The 18,006-nt window shown below is 48.0% G+C and overlaps 1 protein-coding gene across 1 annotated transcript; it reads right to left on the minus strand.

The window, feature by feature from the left end:
* Positions 1-1,913: 1,913 nt before the first annotated feature.
* LOC138783983 (serum paraoxonase/arylesterase 2-like) lies at positions 1,914-18,006 on the minus strand. The gene is made up of 9 exons (XM_069959377.1): positions 17,911-18,006; positions 16,142-16,212; positions 15,243-15,298; positions 9,435-9,603; positions 8,389-8,515; positions 6,444-6,644; positions 5,606-5,687; positions 4,734-4,862; positions 1,914-2,359 (listed from the first exon to the last, which is right to left on the minus strand). The coding sequence occupies exons 1-9, from the start codon at positions 17,958-17,960 to the stop codon at positions 2,198-2,200; spliced, it is 1,047 nt and encodes a 348-aa protein (XP_069815478.1). The 5' UTR covers positions 17,961-18,006; the 3' UTR covers positions 1,914-2,197.

Raw genomic sequence — 18,006 nt, forward strand, 5'->3', positions numbered from 1 at the left:
TCTGCGTCTGAGTTTGTAATACTGTAATACACTTGAAATATAATAAATAGCTGCTTGAGATATACTCCAGAAAATACTGTACTTGAGTTTAGATACAGTTTTGAAGCTGGTAATTAGTTGAGATAGAGTTGTGAAGCTGGTAGTTTAGATAGGGTTGAAGTTAGTTGAAATAGACTTTTGGTTGTACAGCAAGGTTAGGCTGGGATACTGACGGCAACGGAGATGGGGCCTATTCAGACACTGTGGTTCAGCTGGGGCTGTTACAGGAAAGTCCTAAATTCACAGGAAAGTACATCCGCCTATGCTACTGCATGGGTACAGAATGACACACGATCAGGGAGTTCAGGCCCATTTAGTGGGAGAGCTAGTTGTTCTGATGACCCTCAAGTGACACGTTAGAAACTTGCAGTAGAAGACTCGGCCTTTGGACTTAGCTAAACTACTGACACATTTAGTACCTCAATACACTTGTAGACTCCTACAGAAGTAGCAGAAGAAAAACAGGCCCCCATAAGAAAAACAGTCCTGTCCTTTACCGCAGCTCCACGCGGGGCTCTAGCCAGACATGGCTAGGATCTAGTAGTCAGACGAACACTCTCAGCAGGCTCTGTGTAGATACTCTCTCTCATACACTGCAGGAACTTATACACTGCAGGAACTTAACAACAACTGCACCCAATAGTCCCACCCCACTATATATATGTCACGGCCGCGGCGGCGTCCCGTGTTCCGGGCCACCGCCGCGACCTCCTCCTGCCCCATGCAGCCGCCGGGGTCCTTGTGCAGGGACCCGGCGCTGCTGCTAGTTCGGCCCCTGGGGGCGCCTCACCTCTCCTCCGCTCCTGTCTCCGTCTGTGCCGGCCGGCGCGCGCGTCCCCGCCTCCTAGGGCGCGCGCGCGCCGGCTGTCTCGGATTTAAAGGGCCAGTCCGCCCTTAATTGGTTAATTGCACCAATCACTCCCTATAAATCCCAGCATGCCCTGTCCCTTGTGTTGGAGCCTCTACATGCTTCCCATAGCGTTTGGCCCAGCCCCCTGTTGTTCCTGATACCTATCCGCTACCTGGTCCCAAGTCCTTGTTCCTGATTCCTATCCGCTACCTAGTCCCTAGTCCTTGTTCCTGGTTCCTGCTCCCCTGTCACTTCTTTGCTCCTGTGTTCAGACTGTCACCTGCGGTCACGCCTTCAGACCTCTGCCAGCACATTCTCCTGCCTACTGCTCCTGCCACGCCTCGCCTGCTGTCACTAGCAACCAAGCCAGGGGTAGCGACCTGGGGGTCGCCTGCCGCAGCAAGTCCATCCCGCCTTGCGGCGGGCTCTGGTGAAAACCAGCGGCCCCTTAGACTCCGCTCTCTGGTGAGGTTAGTGCCATCGCTGGTGACGGTCCAGTGGATCCACTACTCCAGGCGTTACAATATATAGGGCTAACGGGGGGGGGGGGGGGGGAATCTGATTGGGCAATAGACTTAGGATAACCCTCTGTGATAGGTGGATACTCATGAGGTAGCTAGTTCAGGGACTGTTTAGCAGAAGTCAGAAGACAGTTGCAGGAAATCTGGTGGCGGGAGTTGCATAATACAGACTACAATCTCAGGTTACACACACATATGGTACCAACCTATACTTGTTTAGAAAAGACAGTGGACCCCACGCTGGGACACTGCACATGGGTACCATAGAACCTTCACAGCTTTGTTTATTAGGATGTATAGACCCTAGAGGCTGCAGAGGTGGCAGATCATAGCCCACAACACAAAACCCCAATCAGGTTGATTTTAGGAAGAAGAATTTATTTAGTTTTTTTAAAGAGGACCTGTCACTCCCCATGCCGGGTCAGAGCCCGGCCAACCCCCCTCTAGAGCCTCTTATACTAACTTCGTTCCCGAAGTTCCGCTTCTTCAGCCAGTCCCGGGACGGAGATATCACTGTGGGAAGCCCGGCGTGCTGCTGAGATGAGTCCGACGCCCATAGAGAATGACGGCTCCATTCATTCTCTAAGAGCGTCAGACTAATCTCAGCAGCGCGTGCGCCTGGCTTCCCACAGTGATATCTCCGTCCCGGGACCGGCTGAAGAAGCAGGACTTCGGGAACGAGGTGAGTATAAGGGGCTCTAGCGGGGGGTCGGCCGGGCTCTGACAGGTTCCCTTTAAAGAATTCACATATTAGTCGCCAGTTCCATCCTGCACAAGGTGAGACGTCTCAGTGCAGCGGGCAGTGCAGGGCTTTATGGAATATTGTGCCCACCAGCAGCTGCCCCTTGTACACGGATGCACAGGACGATCCCTGGATCACCGACCCGTTGTTTGCATAGACTCTGGTGATGACGGGGTTATCTGAGTGGATATTCTGTATACGGATCACCTGACATGAAAAATAGAAGAAAAGTGAATTAATAGCAGCATGGAGACCACATACAGCCTACATGGGGTGCAATAACATAGTGGTGATGGGGTATTATACCTGTCTCCTCCTGGCTATACAGTATAGAAGGGCTATCACCTCATCCCATATGTTCTCTGTCTCCTGCACTACACATGCCGTGGCCCAATTTGCTGGAACTGATGTTGGTCCTGCTGGTGGGTTCTGGTGTTTTGGAGGCTACTTGTCACGGTGGCCAGGAGCGGTAAACCCCACCCCCAGAAACATGGCAATCAGACCTTGGTTAGGACTAAGGTGAGGTGCGAGGTGTAAGTGCAAGTGTGGTGGAAGAGATGACAGAGTTCAAACAGTACTTAGTGCAAAAATAATCAACAACAATACTCCAATAGGTAGGTAGGTGAGACTAAGGTAGTAAGTACTCTCCCGGGATGTGGTGAAGTGGCTCTTTAGTGTTTGAATAAATCCTAATACTCATGTATGGATGAGTCCCAGTTATCTCACCTAACCGCCTTCTGCCCCACAGTGTCGTGTTTCCATCCTACTGGGGTAGTACGTGTCCCTGGTCTCTGCTCTGGGTGGAGCTGGCTTGTAGTGTCCTTCCTACAAAGCTGAGCGTCTTGTCAGTAGAGAGCGGCTTTCTGGCACTGTGCTCTACTGCAGGTCCAGTCTTGAGTAATCCGTCCCTTGTCTCTAAGGTGGTCGGCTGTCGTGTTATAGCTGTATGATCCACGGCATAGGCAAGAGTCAGATCTCCCTTGCCTCTGGTTTCCCTAGGAGTCTGGTCTAGTGGCCCATAGTGGTTGGGTGACTAGATGCAAGAACAACTATACACACATCCTGCCTGGGTAGTGACTAAATCCCATGCCGTAAAGGGACCTTGCTGGGGGCGGGCACACAGCTCCCAGGCAAGCCCCGCCCCAACTGGATTTCATTGGCTGCTCCACTCCGGGCTTCCTAGCAGTCAAAATCAGACCCTCCCGGACCCCCGACCCTAATCTGAACATTTAGTATTAGGGTTAGGGTTGGGGGTCGGATTAGGGTTACGTCCCACTGATTTCTCATGTCTAACCCTCCCCACAGCCCCTACCCTAACCCTCCTGATTAGCACCAACCCGAGGGTTAGGCTTGTTGTGTGGGAAGGGGATAGTTAAGTCATGTTGGTAACCCTAAGTCGTTCCCCAACCATAACCCTAATACTAAACGTTAGGATTAGGGTCGGGGGTCCGGCAGGGTCTGATTTTGACTGCTAGGAAGCCAGGAGTGGAGCAGCCAATGAAATCCGGCGGGGGCGGGGCTTGCCTGGGAACTGTGTGCCCGCCCCCAGCGAGATCCCTTTACGGTATGGGATTTAGTTACTACCATCCTACCTGGTCTGTAGCCAGGCACTAACTAACCAACAACTAAAGTGTGTGGGTAGCTAGACCTAGAGTTAGCTGCAGCTGTGCTGTGAGAGAGTGTGACATCTAGTGGTTTAAGTAAGGAACAGCGGCCATCTGTTCTAATCTGTGACACTAGAGTGAGACACTTTTACCTAGGTGTAAGATGAGAAAAGAAAAACACATAGTGGGATACTACACACATAGGGAGCAGCACTGCGGGGGGCATTGTGTCAGCTCTGGAAAGGCTGCAATGGGGAAGCTGAGACTGGCTTTGTTATTGGGCTCTGTTTATAGGTTTGTGTTGGGGGGGGGGGGTACTGTTACTAATTCTAGGGGGCACTGTGGTCAGTTCTGCAATAAAATAAAATATACTTTTCCTGGAGCTGCTGTCCTCGTACTGGTACAGACTATGGTCATGGTACAGTACAATATATGGCAGCAGGTAACTGGATTGTTACATCTTAGAGCCTTTCCTTGCTTGCTCATCTACCCGCCTCCCATCTGTAAGCCAACAGTGATCGCAGTACCCCCTCCCCTTGGGTTGCTTAGCAACTGTTGGTCTTCCTGTCTAGGTGAATACCATTTGATTACATGCAGTTACATAATAGTGTGGTAACCCAGGGGTGAGAGATGTTAGATGCAAGAGCTAAAGTTGCACTGAGTACCTTGGCACCTGATAGGGCAGAACTGGAGGGAAACGGTTACAGGGCTGTGATGGGCCCAAAGGCAGGGAGGCGGCTGGCAAACTTCCTCTCAAGCACTTACAGTCTATTACATGTACCACCTAACCCCTGCAGCATCCGTCAGCATGTGCTCAATATAGAAGATAGCCATCTAGTGGCCAAATGCAGTTAACACTCTCATCCACAAATTACCCTGAAGTACACATAACATCAGTGCAGACCTACATACATGTATACACAGCAGTGGCACACAGGTTCTGGGACACTGCAATATATCATTACTGATGAACTGACCTCTGAGCCAGGGGGGTCCTCTGGATTGTATAATAAGGCTTTGTACAAGTTTGGAAAACCTCCTAACCAGATATCCCCAGTGACTGGATCCAGGGACAGATTATCCACAAGGGTATTTACATCCACCGACTGAAAGGAAGAAAAATAAAAGATTGTGAAGACTAATGCTGTGAACTTCTATCATTTACTGTAGAGACCTATACTCACTATGAGAGAAGAAAATGAACGATAGATAGATAGAAGATAAATAGATAGATAGATAGATAAATAGATAGATAAATAGATAGATAGATAGATAGATAGGAGATAGATAGATAGATAGATAGGAGATAGATAGATAGATAGATAGATAGATAGATAGATAGGAGATAGATAGATAGGAGATAGATAGATAGATAGATAGATAGATAGATAGATAGATAGATAGATAGATAGATAGATAGATAATGGAGGAAAATCCACAGCACTCCTTGGTAAGTTTCAAAAAAGGTGCGGTTTATTCAAAGGACTTGTGCAGCATACAAACGCGTTTGTATGCTGCACAAGTCCTTTGAATAAACCGCACCTTTTTTGAAACTTACCAAGGAGTGCTGTGGATTTTCCTCCATTATATACACCGGTCTTTGGTCCCGACCAGGATCCGCTGGCACCTGTTATATTTTTTTGAAGTCTGAAGTGCTGCTCCGATTTCCTATTTTAGATAGATAGATAGATATATAGATATATATATAGATAGATAGGAGATAGATAGATAGATATATAGATAGATAGGAGATAGATAGATAGAGAGATAGATAGATAGATAGATAGATAGATAGATAGATAGATACAGTAGATAGATAATACTTTTGAGCTAGAAACTACATTTTTACCTTTATTGGGGTGAGAGACCAATCTTCATTCTTATTAAAGACATTGATTGTATGAGCTGTGAGATCCGCAGCATAGATGTATCTACAAGACACAGTAGAACAGTGAATCCTATGTGCGGTATCTGTGTTGTGTTTAACCCCTTAACTCTGCAGCCATGAAATAATAGTTTACATTTACAATGCGTCTTCGCCATGTCAGCATTATTTGGTAAAGGTCCTATTATAGGGCTTGGAAGTGTAGCAGCAAATTTTTCCAAATACCTTATACCCTAACTGTGGCAGCAGTCAGGAACAATAACAGAAGCAGCGATCATGTACAGCAACAGAAGACAATAACAACTATCAGGTACAGCAACAGGAGGAGCGATCACATACAGCAACAGTGGACATGAACCACTATCAGGTACAGTAACAGGAGTGACTATAGGTAGAATAATAGGGGGATAATGGAGACTATCAGGTACAGTAACAGGGGATAGGGACAACTATTAGTTACAGCAACAGGCAAAACAAACCATTTTCAGTTACAGGAACAAGAGTGACTATAGGTACAATAATGGGGAATTATGGAGACTATCAGGTACAGTAACAGGGGACAGGGACAGCTATTAGTTACAGTAACAGAGGACAGGGACCACTATCAGTTACAGTAATAGGGTCAACTATAGGTACAATAATGGGGGATAATTGAGACTATCATGTACAGTAACAAGGGACAGGGACCACAACCAGGTACAGTAACAGAGGACAGTGGAGACTATCAAGTACAGCGACTGGTAACAGGATAGGCTATTAGGTACATTTGGTCAGTGATGAGAAGAAATCAGAAGACACTTACTGTTTATCAGTGGAAATAGTAATTCCATTTGCACTGTGAAATCCTTTGACCACTTGTCTGACATCACCAGGGCTGTAATACACAACGCCCGTCCACCTCAACCCAAGTAATATTGACATATGGTTCAGGAAATTTGATGAAAAGAAAAGATCGATGGTGGCGTAGAAGCTGTCAGGCCCAACGGCAACTATATCATTAACACTAAGGAAAGACAAAAACAGAGAATATATAGGAGGCTGACTAGGATTAAAATTAAGGATCTGCTTGTCAATGTTGTGTCTGGTTATACAGCCCATCCTCATTTACTGTAAGTCCGCAGGTCAATATTTAGGGGTCTGGGCTGAAGTTTGTATTAATTTAGGGGTGTGGGGTCTGTATTAGTTTAGGGGGTCTGGGGTCTGTATTAGTTTAGGGGTCTGGAGTGTGCATTAGTTTAGGGGGTCTGGTCTGGGGTCTGTATTAGTTTAGGGGGTCTGGTCTGGGGTCTATATTAGTTTAGGGGTCTGGTCTGGGGTCGGTGTTAGTTTAGGGGTCTGGTCTGGGGTCTGTATTAGTTTAGGGGGTCTGGTCTGGGGTCTGTATTAGTTTAGGGAGTCTGGTCTGGGGTCTGTATTAGTTTAGGGGTCTGGTCTGGGGTCTGTATTAGTTTAGGGAGTCTGGTCTGGGGTCTGTATTAGTTTAGGGGTCTGGTCTGGGGTCGGTATTAGTTTAGGGGTCTGGTCTGGGGTCTGTATTAGTTTAGGGGGTCTGGTCTTGGGTCTGTATTAGTTTAGGGGGTCTGGTCTGGGGTCTGTATTAGTTTAGGGGGTCTGGTCTGGGGTCTGTATTATTCTAGGGAGTCTGGCCTTGGGTCTGTATTACTTTAGGGAGTCTGGTCTGGGGTCTGTATCAGTTTAGGGAGTCTGGTCTTGGGTCTGTATTAGTTAAGGGGTCTGGTCTGGGGTCTGTATTAGTTTAGGGGGGTCTGGTCTTGGGTCTTTATTAGTTTAGGGGTCTGGTCTGGGGTCTATATTAGTTTAGGGAGTCTGGTCTTGGGTCTGTATTAGTTTAGGGAGTCTGGTCTGGGGTCTGTATTAGTTCAGGGGTCTGGTCTGGGGTCTGTATTAGTTTAGGGGGTCTGGTCTTGGGTCTGTATTAGTTTAGGGGGTCTGGTCTGGGGTCTGTATTAGTTTAGGGGGTCTGGTCTGGGGTCTGTATCAGTTTAAGGAGTCTGGTCTGGGGTCTGTATCAGTTTAGGGAGTCTGGTCTTGGGTCTGTATTAGTTTAGGGGTCTGGTCTGGGGTCTGTATTAGTTTAGGGGGGTCTGGTCTTGGGTCTGTATTAGTTTAGGGGTCTGGTCTGGGGTCTGTATTAGTTTAGGTAGTCTGGTCTTGGGTCTGTATTAGTTTAGGGAGTCTGGTCTGGGGTCTGTATTAGTTCAGGGGTCTGGTCTGGGGTCTGTATTAGTTTAGGGGTCTGGGGTCTGTATCAGTTTAGAGAGTCTGGTCTGAGGTCTGTACTTATTTAGGTGTCTGGTCTGGGATCTAATAATGTAGGGGGTCGTTTGCAATTATTTAGGGAATCTGATCAGGAAATATGGTCTTGGGTCTGTATTTAGAGGGTCTGGCACCTGAATTGGTGTTAGTTTTCTTGTCTATAAGGTCACTTGATAGGTCTGCCCCGGGGCCTGTATTAATTTTGGGGTGGGATAAAGGGGTCATATACAATAACTGGTACAAATGGCCTAGAATGGGGCTGTTTCCTATACATCAGTATTATTGTACTGCTTTATGTGACACTTTTCTGACCCCCCCCCCATCCGTCAAATATTCCTCCACAAAGGATGGAAAGAATGTATCTCAGCATAGAATGGATTCTTTGTTCCACACCGAGGTGTCTTCTATAAATGGTCTCATTTAAGAAGAAGAAGAAATAATATTCTACGAGAAGGGGAGATTTTCTGTACCTGGTAAGAAGTTTGTGTGTGACCGACTTCAGATGGACAAGTAACTTTTCTCCCTTTACAAATCTGAATATCTCAACAATGGTTTGTCCCTCTGGATGATTCACCACAAAGAGATAGACCGTACCATCTGCAAAAAGAGGGGGACAAAGAGAACTTACAGACACAGCATAAGTGTACATCTACATTGATGGAAACCATATGGGAACAGGATCGGTTGGGTACTGTAGGTGCTTGTCATGTGTTGGATCTGTCACTGCTCCATTCAATGTTTGTACAGTGAGGTGGAATGGGGGGGGGGGTTGGCGGAGGTCAGGACATTCAGGTGGATAATGAAGTTCAAACTAGGCCTCCATGATAACACCTGACAAACATTAGAAGGGGACACGATTGTAACTGTATACACAAAACAGTAGAACATTTGTTGGTGCAATTGCCAACTTTTTGCAAAAGTTTTTGTCCCCCTAAAGCTTCACTTTTCGGCACTGGACAGAACATTCAGGCTGGAAACAAATCGTTTATCTATGTGCGGTCATTAGTTTTTCCACTCAGCTGAACTCTACCATGGCTGGTCTCCAGTATTTAATTGGCTGCATTGATCGGCGTCCTGTGATATAATGAACTCTGCCTTGTGCTTTTTTATGAGTGACCTTTTAACCTTATGTGTTGACAGTGGCGGATTAAATATACCCTGGGCTCTGTGCTGTCCACCAAAAACCTGCCCACCCCCATTGGTCCCAATAATCATTGTCTGGTCCAAGAAGCTCCCCCACCACCCTTGGTCCCAATAATCATTGTCTGGTCCAAGAAGCACCCCCCCCAATTGTTGGTTCCAATATTCATTGTCCGGTCCAAGAAGCACCACCCTCGCTGGTCCCAATACTCATTATCCGGTCCAAAAATCTACCCCCCGTTGGTCTCAATAATCATTGTCTGGTCCAAGAAGCATATGACAGAACAAAGCGGGGAAAAGTTTTGCTTCCGATTTGCCCCAGTTCTGATCCCCCATGTTGTTTCTATTAGGAAGGAACTGATAATGACCGTCTCACCCGTCTCATCGATGTACGTGCTCAGCCCATGGGGGTTAAAGGAAGACGCATCAAACCCTTCGCTGAAGCTCAGAGGGGAGGGAATGAGGCCGCCATCTTCCAGGTCTAACAGGAGGATTTTTGCAGGTTCATCAGGTGCAAAGCTCTTCATTCCAGCAACCTTCAGCCCCTTAAATATGGAAGAAATAATTTGAAGTACATTTCATACAGATGTATACGTGGTTATTGATGCTGCTCTAGTGGCAAGGAACCCAGAATCGGCCCTGCTTCCATGTTTTATAAACTGTATTCACTAGTAACAGTGTAGCAGACAAGCTGGGATGAGTTACAGATAGGGATGGTCCGAACCCGCCGAGGTTCGGGTTCGGATGAACCCGAACGCTCGGCATCGGATTCCCGCTGTCCGCCCGCTCCGTGCAGCGGGCTGATCCAGCGGGAAGACCGCCTGGAAAAATGGGATACAGCCTATGGCTATGGCTGTATCCCATTTTTCCAAGCGGTCTTCCCGCTGGATCCACCCTCTGCACGGAGCGGGCAGACAGCGGGGATCATTACCGAGGGTTCGGGTTCTTACGAACCCGATCCGAACTCGGTTCGGACCATGCCTAGTTACAGACTGTCACCACCACACACATACGGCTGTGAGGCAGCAGCGCCACCAGGAGTCTCCTAAGGGAACTGCTTCTACCTGAGTGGAAGGTTCCAGTAAGGGGAGGAGCTATGATAATGAGCTCTCCATGGAAACCGGACTGTGACAGGAAAGGTAGTTAGTGTTCAGTTGCTGGCTGGGACAGGGAGTCCTTTACTGACAGGAATTATGACAGGAAAGATCAACAGAAAAGGATAAGCTCAAGGATAATTCATCGAAGTACCATGGGGGAGATTTATCAAACATGGTGTAAAGTGAAATGGGCTCAGTTGCCCCTAGCAACCAATCAGATTCCACCTTTCATTTTCCAAAGAGTCTGTGAGGAATGAAAGGAGGAATCTGATTGGTTGCTAGGGGCAACTGAGCCAGTTTCACTTTATACCAGTTCGATAAATCTCCCCCATGAGTCTAGGATCTGTTCATATTTACTCCAGGCCCGGCCTAGATTTCTAGTAAAACCTAAGTCCCACTGCATAGTGAACTTCTTAGCTGGAAGACACCTTAAAGGGGTTATCCAGCGCTACAAAAACATGGCCACTTTCCCCCCTACTGTTGTCTCCAGTTCAGGTGCGTTTTGCAATTAAGCTCCATTTACTGCAATGGAACTGAGTTTCAAAACCTGCACCCAAACTGGAGACAACAGTAGGGGGAAAGTGGCCATGTTTTTGTAGCGCTGGATAACCACTTTAATGACCTCCATCCCACACTGTGAGGTAACATCTCTGTCGGCCATAACATCTCTATGACAGGACTGTACTGTGTAACCTTGACTACTCCAGCAACCAGTCTAAACAAAACTCTGTGACATTTTCCTTTGACTAATATATACTAATCTGTATAGCTGAGCTTTTATCAGTCAGATCCTGCCAAAATATATACTAAAGTCCACCGAAAACCTAAAAACGTAATGGAAAAATCTGGTAAAATGCTTTGTATCTATGAGCAGGGGAGGAGGTTACTGTAACGCCTACTGTAACGAGTACTGTAACGAGTAGTGGATCCACTGGACCGTCACCAGCGATGGCACTAACCTCACCAGGAAGCGGAGTCTAAGGGGCCGCTGGTTTTTACCAGAGCCCGCCGCAAGGCGGGATGGACTTGCTGCGGCAGGCGACCCCCAGGTCGCTACCCCTGGCTTGGTTGCTAGTGACGGCAGGCGAGGCGTGGCAGGAGCAGTAGGCAGGAGATGGTGCTGGCAGAGGTCTGTAGGCGTAACCGCAGGTGACAGGCTGAACACAGGAGCAATAGAGTAACAGAGGAGCAGGAACCAGGAACGAGGACTAGGGACCAGGTAGCGGACAGGAATCAGGAACAACAGGGAGCTGGGCCAAACGCTATGGGAAGCATGTAGAGGCTCCAACACCTTGGAGGGGGCAGGGCTGGAACTTATAGGAGAGTATGATGTGCAGCAACCAATTAGGGGCGGAACTGGCCCTTTAAATCTGAGACAGCCGGCGCGCGCGTGCCCTAGGAGGCGGGAACGCGCGCGTCGGCCGGCACAGTGAGAGACAGGAGGGGAGGAAGGTGAGGCGCCCCCAGGGGCCGAACTAGCAGCAGCGCCGAATCCCTGCACAAGGACCCCGGCGGCTGCATGGGGCAGGAGGAGGTTGCGGCGGCGGCCCCGAACACGGGACGCCGCCGCGGCCATGACAGTACCCCCCCCTTTGGCCTCCCCCTCTTTCTTGCCTGCAGATGGAGGCAAATCAGTGATGAAGTCCATCCCTATGTGGTGCCAGGGAAGGTCTGGAACTAGCAAGCGCTGTAATAGGCCGGCAGGCCTTAGTCGGGAGGACTTGTTTTTGGCACAGATGGTACAGGAAGCCACAAAGTCCTTGACATCTTGGAATAGACTGGACCACCAGTAGTGGCAGGAGATCCGTTGCCCGGTCTTTTGGACTCCAGGGTGCCCGGCCACCAATGAGGAATGTCCCCACTTCAAAATCCTTCTTCGAAGCGCAGGGTGAACATAGGTCTTTCCGGGGGGTATTCTCTGAAGAGTAGAGGTGGCGACTGGCACTAGGCGATCGGGAGGTATAATGTGGCGAGGGGATGTGGATTTGTGGATGAAATCCTTCTGTAGGTTCTCCCGGATGTAGGAGGACACGGCCTCAGTCTCGGGTACGGAGAGAGGGTACACCCGACCTCGTGGAGAAGAAGTACCAGGAAGGAGGTCTATAGGACAATCGTACGCCCGGTGACATGGTAGAGAGTCCGCCTCCTCGGCAGAGAAGGCATCCGCCAAGTCTTGGTCTTCCGCCGGTAGGCCGGATAGAGGCTTGGCGGGGTCAGGTGACGACATAGAGTACTTGGTCTGAGGTGACTTCAGACACTGGTTGGAACAGTCCTGACCCCAACTGAGAATCTCCCCGGTTCTCCAGTCCAGCTTAGGGGCATGTAATTGCAGCCAAGGGAGTCCCAGGAGGATGGTGGAAGAAGAATGGGGCAGGACGTAGAAGGATATCTTTTCCTGATGTAAAGGGCCCACCTGGAGGACTAGAGGTGCGGTCTGGTAGTACACATGGTCGGTAAGAATCTCGCCCGTGACCGGGAGATAGTCAGGGGTCTGGCTAGTTGGGTCACGGGTAGCCGCCATCTTTGGACCAATGTTGCCGCAATAAAACTGCCTGCTGACCCAGAATCGAGAAAGGCAGTAGTCTGGTGATTTTGTCCTGAGGGTGTCTGGATGGAAACTGGCATAGACAATCTTGGAGAGGTGGCATTCACACCTAGGGACACCTGTCCCACCGGACCTAGGTGTGAGCATTTCCCGGACGCTTGAGGACGTTGGGGACATCTCTGCCGAAAGTGATCAGGGCCACCGCAGTAGAGGCAGAGATTCAGCTCCAGACGACGAATTCTCTCATCAGGCGTCAGGAGAGCTCGTTCCACCTGCATAGGAACCTCAGGAGACGGCTGGGACACCGGAATGTCAAGATTCTGGAAGACCGGCGCCAGCTGGTGATGGCGACGGGACAGGCTTAGTCGTTGTTCATGCCGAACCTCCTCCTCCCTCTCCGAAAAACGAGTATCAACCCTGGTGGCCAGTAGGATGAGTTCGTTCAGGGAGGTAGGTAGGTCTCGGGCGGAAAGCACGTCTCTCACCCGACTGGACAGGCCCTTTTTAAAGGTGGCAATTAGAGCGGCCTCATTCCAGTCTAGCTCTGCTGCCAGGGTTCGAAATTGGATGGCATAGTCGCCAACGGAGGAATTCCCTTGTGAGAGATTAAGTAGAGCAGTCTCAGCCGAAGACGCACGGGCAGGTTCCTTAAAGACGGAGCGAAACTCGGCCAGAAAGGTTCGGAGATTGGCAGCAGTAGGGTCATCTCGGTCCCAGAGAGGCGTGGCCCAAGCCAGAGCTCTACCCTCCAATAGGCTGATGATGAAAGCCACTTTAGAGCGCTCGGTGGGAAACTGACTACTTAAAAGTTCATGGTGCACTGAGTCAGGAATCCCCTGCACAACTTGGGGTCACCACCGTATTTGCTCGGGAGAGCCAGTTGTAGTTTCGAAGAGACAGCAGTAGGTGGTGAGCGCTGAGCAGTAGTATGCTGCTGTAAGGCGGCAGTCAGTTGCTGGATCTGCTGCGACTGTTGCTGGATCTGTAGGGCCTGTTGAGCGACCACTCTGGCTACGTCACGGATGTCAGGCACCTTGCCGGGATCCATGGTTGGAGCCTACTGTAACGCCTGGAGTAGTGGATCCACTGGACCGTCACTAGCGATGGCACTAACCTCACCAGGGAGCGGAGTCTAAGGGGCCGCTGGTTTTTACCAGAGCCCGCCGCAAGGCGGGATGGACTTGCTGCGGCAGGCGACCCCCAGGTCGCTACCCCTGGCTTGGTTGCTAGTGACGGCAGGCGAGGCGTGGCAGGAGCAGTAGGCAGGAGATGGTGCTGGCAGAGGTCTGTAGGCGTAACCGCAGGTGACAGGCTGAACACAGGAGCAATAGTGTAACAGAGGAGCAGGAACCAGGAACAAGGACTAGGGACCAGGTAGCGGACAGGAATCAGGAACAAGGACTAGGGACCAGGTAGCGGACAGGAATCAGGAACAACAGGGAGCTGGGCCAAACGCTATGGGAAGCATGTAGAGGCTCCAACCCCTGGGAGGGGGCAGGCTGGAACTTATAGGAGAGTGTGATGTGCAGCAACCAATTAGGGGCGGAACTGGCCCTTTAAATCTGAGACAGCCGGCGAGCGCGTGCCCTAGGAGGCGGGAACGCGCGCGCCGGCCGGCACAATGAGAGACTGGAGCGGAGGAAGGTGAGGCGCCCCCAGGGGCCGAACTAGCAGCAGCGCCGGGTCCCTGCACAAGGACCCCGGCGGCTGCATGGGGCAGGAGGAGGTTGCGGCGGCGGCCCGAAACACGGGCCGCGGCCGCGGCCGTGACAGTTAATGAGCGAATGTGTAACGAGGGAGATAAAAAACTTATTCAGCAGGTGCTTAGCCCATCACCAGGGTTATATTCCCCTATTATTATATATGCACATCCACAAACTGAATTTCCATTTGAGGGAACCTTTTCCCTCCACCCCTGGTCCACCAAGAAATGGCACTAAAACCTCTCAAAAATGCCCATTTGTGGCTTATTTGGGTGATTCTAGACTCCCATTAGGCCTGGATGGTTGGGAAGTTATGGATAAACCACAAAAATTAGTGGTGGGAATCCACTGTATTCTCATCTGACAGCAGAAGCGATAGTAAGAAAAACTCTAGTTTATTCTCTTGAAAAATTAAAATTCTCACCCTATAAATATATGTCTAAAGCTTCAGCCACTAGGGGTCTAATTTTGACTGAATTTGCAGCTCACTGCCTGTTTGTAGTAACAGAGACACCAAGCTGGAACTCAGGAAGTGGGGGCGGGGCTTAGCTAGTGCTATGTCATGGCATAGCAGAGAGGAGTAGATGGTGCAATTGGCCAATAAGCTGAATAACCGCAGTCAGAGCAGGAACATCACCTTGTCACCACTATGAAGGGTTAATCTAAGAAAAACAGGCAGGCTTCTGAAAGCAGTCATAGTCATACTATGGGGAATGAATGAGCATGATATATTTTATTAATATTTTGGCAACTGCTATGCATGCTGGGTAGCTGATGTCTTTCCTCTATTGGTTGACGTAATTGTTAGTGACATCCATCCAGAAACGGCAAATACTCACTGTACTTATAAAGGCCAAACCATTAGGAAGAACGTCGATATCCTCAGAACCGGCCTCTGTGAAGGATAAAACAGGAGGATTAAATAGATTCTATACTTCAGAGCTGCAATCACTATTCTGATGGCTGGAATCTCCAGACACTGCAGTAGGAAAAACTACCTGTATTATAGGAGGTCGGGTGAAGTGTTCAGGGTTGTGTCTTCCTATGATTTAGAGAGTAATGCTGCATTTACACAAAACGACTAACGTTTGGATTTTCACAATAACGATCGCATTTGAGCGATAATCGTTCCGTGTAAACACAGCCAACGATCAAGCGATGAGCGAGAAATTGTTCATTTTGATCTTTCAACATGTTCTCAAATAGTCGTTCGCTAAAAATCCGCAGATCGCTTCGTGTAAACAGCCTTTCAAAGATTCACCCTATGTGTGAGATGGGCTTCAGCGATCTTAAAAACGATTGCAATAACGATTTTTCTAACAATTTATTTGTCTAAACGCTGATCGTTATAAAAACCAAATCGTTGCTTCAAATTTGTTAATAATTGGGTGAATTATTGCTCCGTGTAAACGCAGCATTAGGATCCTCAATGATTTACATTAAGGCAGAGTTACTAATACGTATTCCTATGTAGCTCAGGCTGTCTGATAAATATGGCTCAACTTTACCCTGTCTAGTCCAAGTTTAGACCAGCTATTACATGGCTTACGTTATGCCAAGATAAAGGGGCTAAAGTTCTAGTATACTTTTTGGCATGAATGGACGCCCACTTTTTCACAAACCACGCCCACTTTTTTTTTTTTTAAAAATTACAGTCCACTTCCCCTTACCAAGCATGATGCAAAATGCTTAAAACACATAATAAATACATAGATATTATTCCCATGTAACAACATACCTATTCCTTTCAAGAGCTGACAGCCCGGGAGGTCTATATTCTCCACCTCATTAAAGATTAAGGCTCTATGGCTGCAAAAATAAAAAATATAATTGTAATAGGAAAAAGCAAAACTAAAAGGACTGATAATAAACTAATAACTTCTAGCGCTCAATGCCAGTCTGCTGCATCAAAAGCCAATGGAATAGTGACCTGTGATTATTATTATAACACAGATCTTCATAGGTGCCTTATTGCTCTGGAGCAATGACTTCCTGGGCCTGTAGACTAGGACAGCACAGAGCTGAGGTTTGTTACAATGTATCAGTACAGGTCAGAGCTGTAATCCTGAGCCTGTAGACTAGGACTGCACAGAGCTGAGGTTTGTTACAGTGTATCAGTACAGGTCAGAGCTGTAATCCTGGGCCTGTAGACTAGGACAGTGCAGAGCTGAGGTTTGTTACAATGTATCAGTAGAGGTCAGAGCTGTAATCCTGGGCCTGTAGACTAGGACTGCACAGAGCTGAGGTTTGTTACAATGTATCAGTACAGGTCAGAGCTGTAATCCTGGGCCTGTAGACTAGGACAGCACAGAGCTGAGGTTTGTTACAATGTATCAGTACAGATCAGAGCTGTAATCCTGTGCCTGTAGACTAGGACAGTGCAGAGCTGAGGTTTGTTACAATGTATCAGTAGAGGTCAGAGCTGTAATCCTGGGCCTGTAGACTAGGACTGCACAGAGCTGAGGTTTGTTACAATGTATCAGTACAGGTCAGAGCTGTAATCCTGGGCCTGTAGACTAGGACAGCACAGAGCTGAGGTTTGTTACAATGTATCAGTACAGATCAGAGCTGTAATCCTGGGCCTGTAGACTAGGACAGTGCAGAGCTGAGGTTTGTTACAATGTATCAGTACAGGTCGGAGCAGTAATCCTGGGCCTGTAGACTAGGACAGCACAGAGCTGAGGTTTGTTACAATTCCCCACATTAGTGCATGGTAATATACTGCATTTGTGTGAGCTGATCTATAAGTATTAATCCCTTTAAGTGATTGCTACATATAGTGCACACCATCTGGGATAGCTGGGGGACCTTCAGGCATCTGTGATTTCTGTGTAGAAGATGAGACATAGTAACAAACCTTCAGTGCTGAGAGCAATCTTATGTATTGTGCCAATTCAGTTCAACAGAGCCTAAACTAAGATTCATTTAAAGGGAATCTCAATCTTTTGACACTTTATAATTTTTGGCTCTAATACTTTGCACTGGTTAATTTTTAAACATTTAGCGTTATGGTTTTTAATCTACAGAGCTCCCAATATCTCCTCTATATACATTCAGCTACATCATACATTCTGCCTGGAGCCACCAGTAGGGGGAGCTGAGGAGCTTACTGTATACTATTTTATCACTCACTCCAATGTATAGACTGTATACAGCAAGATCTCTGTGTCAGAACATATACCTAATAATACCATAGAATATAAGACCTATAAATATGGACATTCACGCTTCTACAATGGATCCTATTCCTTCTAGTGACATCTCTCAGCACTATGGTCACTATGAAGCTCCACAGATATGGGACTGTCCACAACCCTCTACACAGTCCTGTCATGTATACAAGATGCAATTCAGATAATAGTGACTGAAGCTTCACTGTGCTGGAATCCAGGACAATGGTCAAAATATATATATATATATATATATATATATATATATATATATATATATATATATTATAATCCCATATTCAATGTTACTGAAGAACAAAAAAATTAAGGCACTTACTAGAAATTCAGGATCGTCCCTAAAAAGGTTATAACACGCAGAGCCCCCATGTCTGCAGTGCTGTCCCTGGTTTCTTGGCTGGACTTTATGATAGGT

This window comes from Dendropsophus ebraccatus, chromosome 2 (genome assembly GCF_027789765.1).
Source record: "Dendropsophus ebraccatus isolate aDenEbr1 chromosome 2, aDenEbr1.pat, whole genome shotgun sequence".
Taxonomy (NCBI): domain Eukaryota; kingdom Metazoa; phylum Chordata; class Amphibia; order Anura; family Hylidae; genus Dendropsophus; species Dendropsophus ebraccatus.

Excerpts from the sequence above, each read along its gene's own strand:
- LOC138783983 (XM_069959377.1), bottom strand. The coding sequence starts at position 17,960 with ATGGGGGCTCTGCGTGTTATAACCTTTTTAGGGACGATCCTGAATTTC. Across the intron at positions 8,516-9,434 it reads CACGTACATCGATGAGACGG|ATGGTACGGTCTATCTCTTT; the intron begins GTGAGACGGTCA and ends CTCTTTTTGCAG. Across the intron at positions 5,688-6,443 it reads ACTATTTCCACTGATAAACA|ATACATCTATGCTGCGGATC; the intron begins GTAAGTGTCTTC and ends TGTGTCTTGTAG.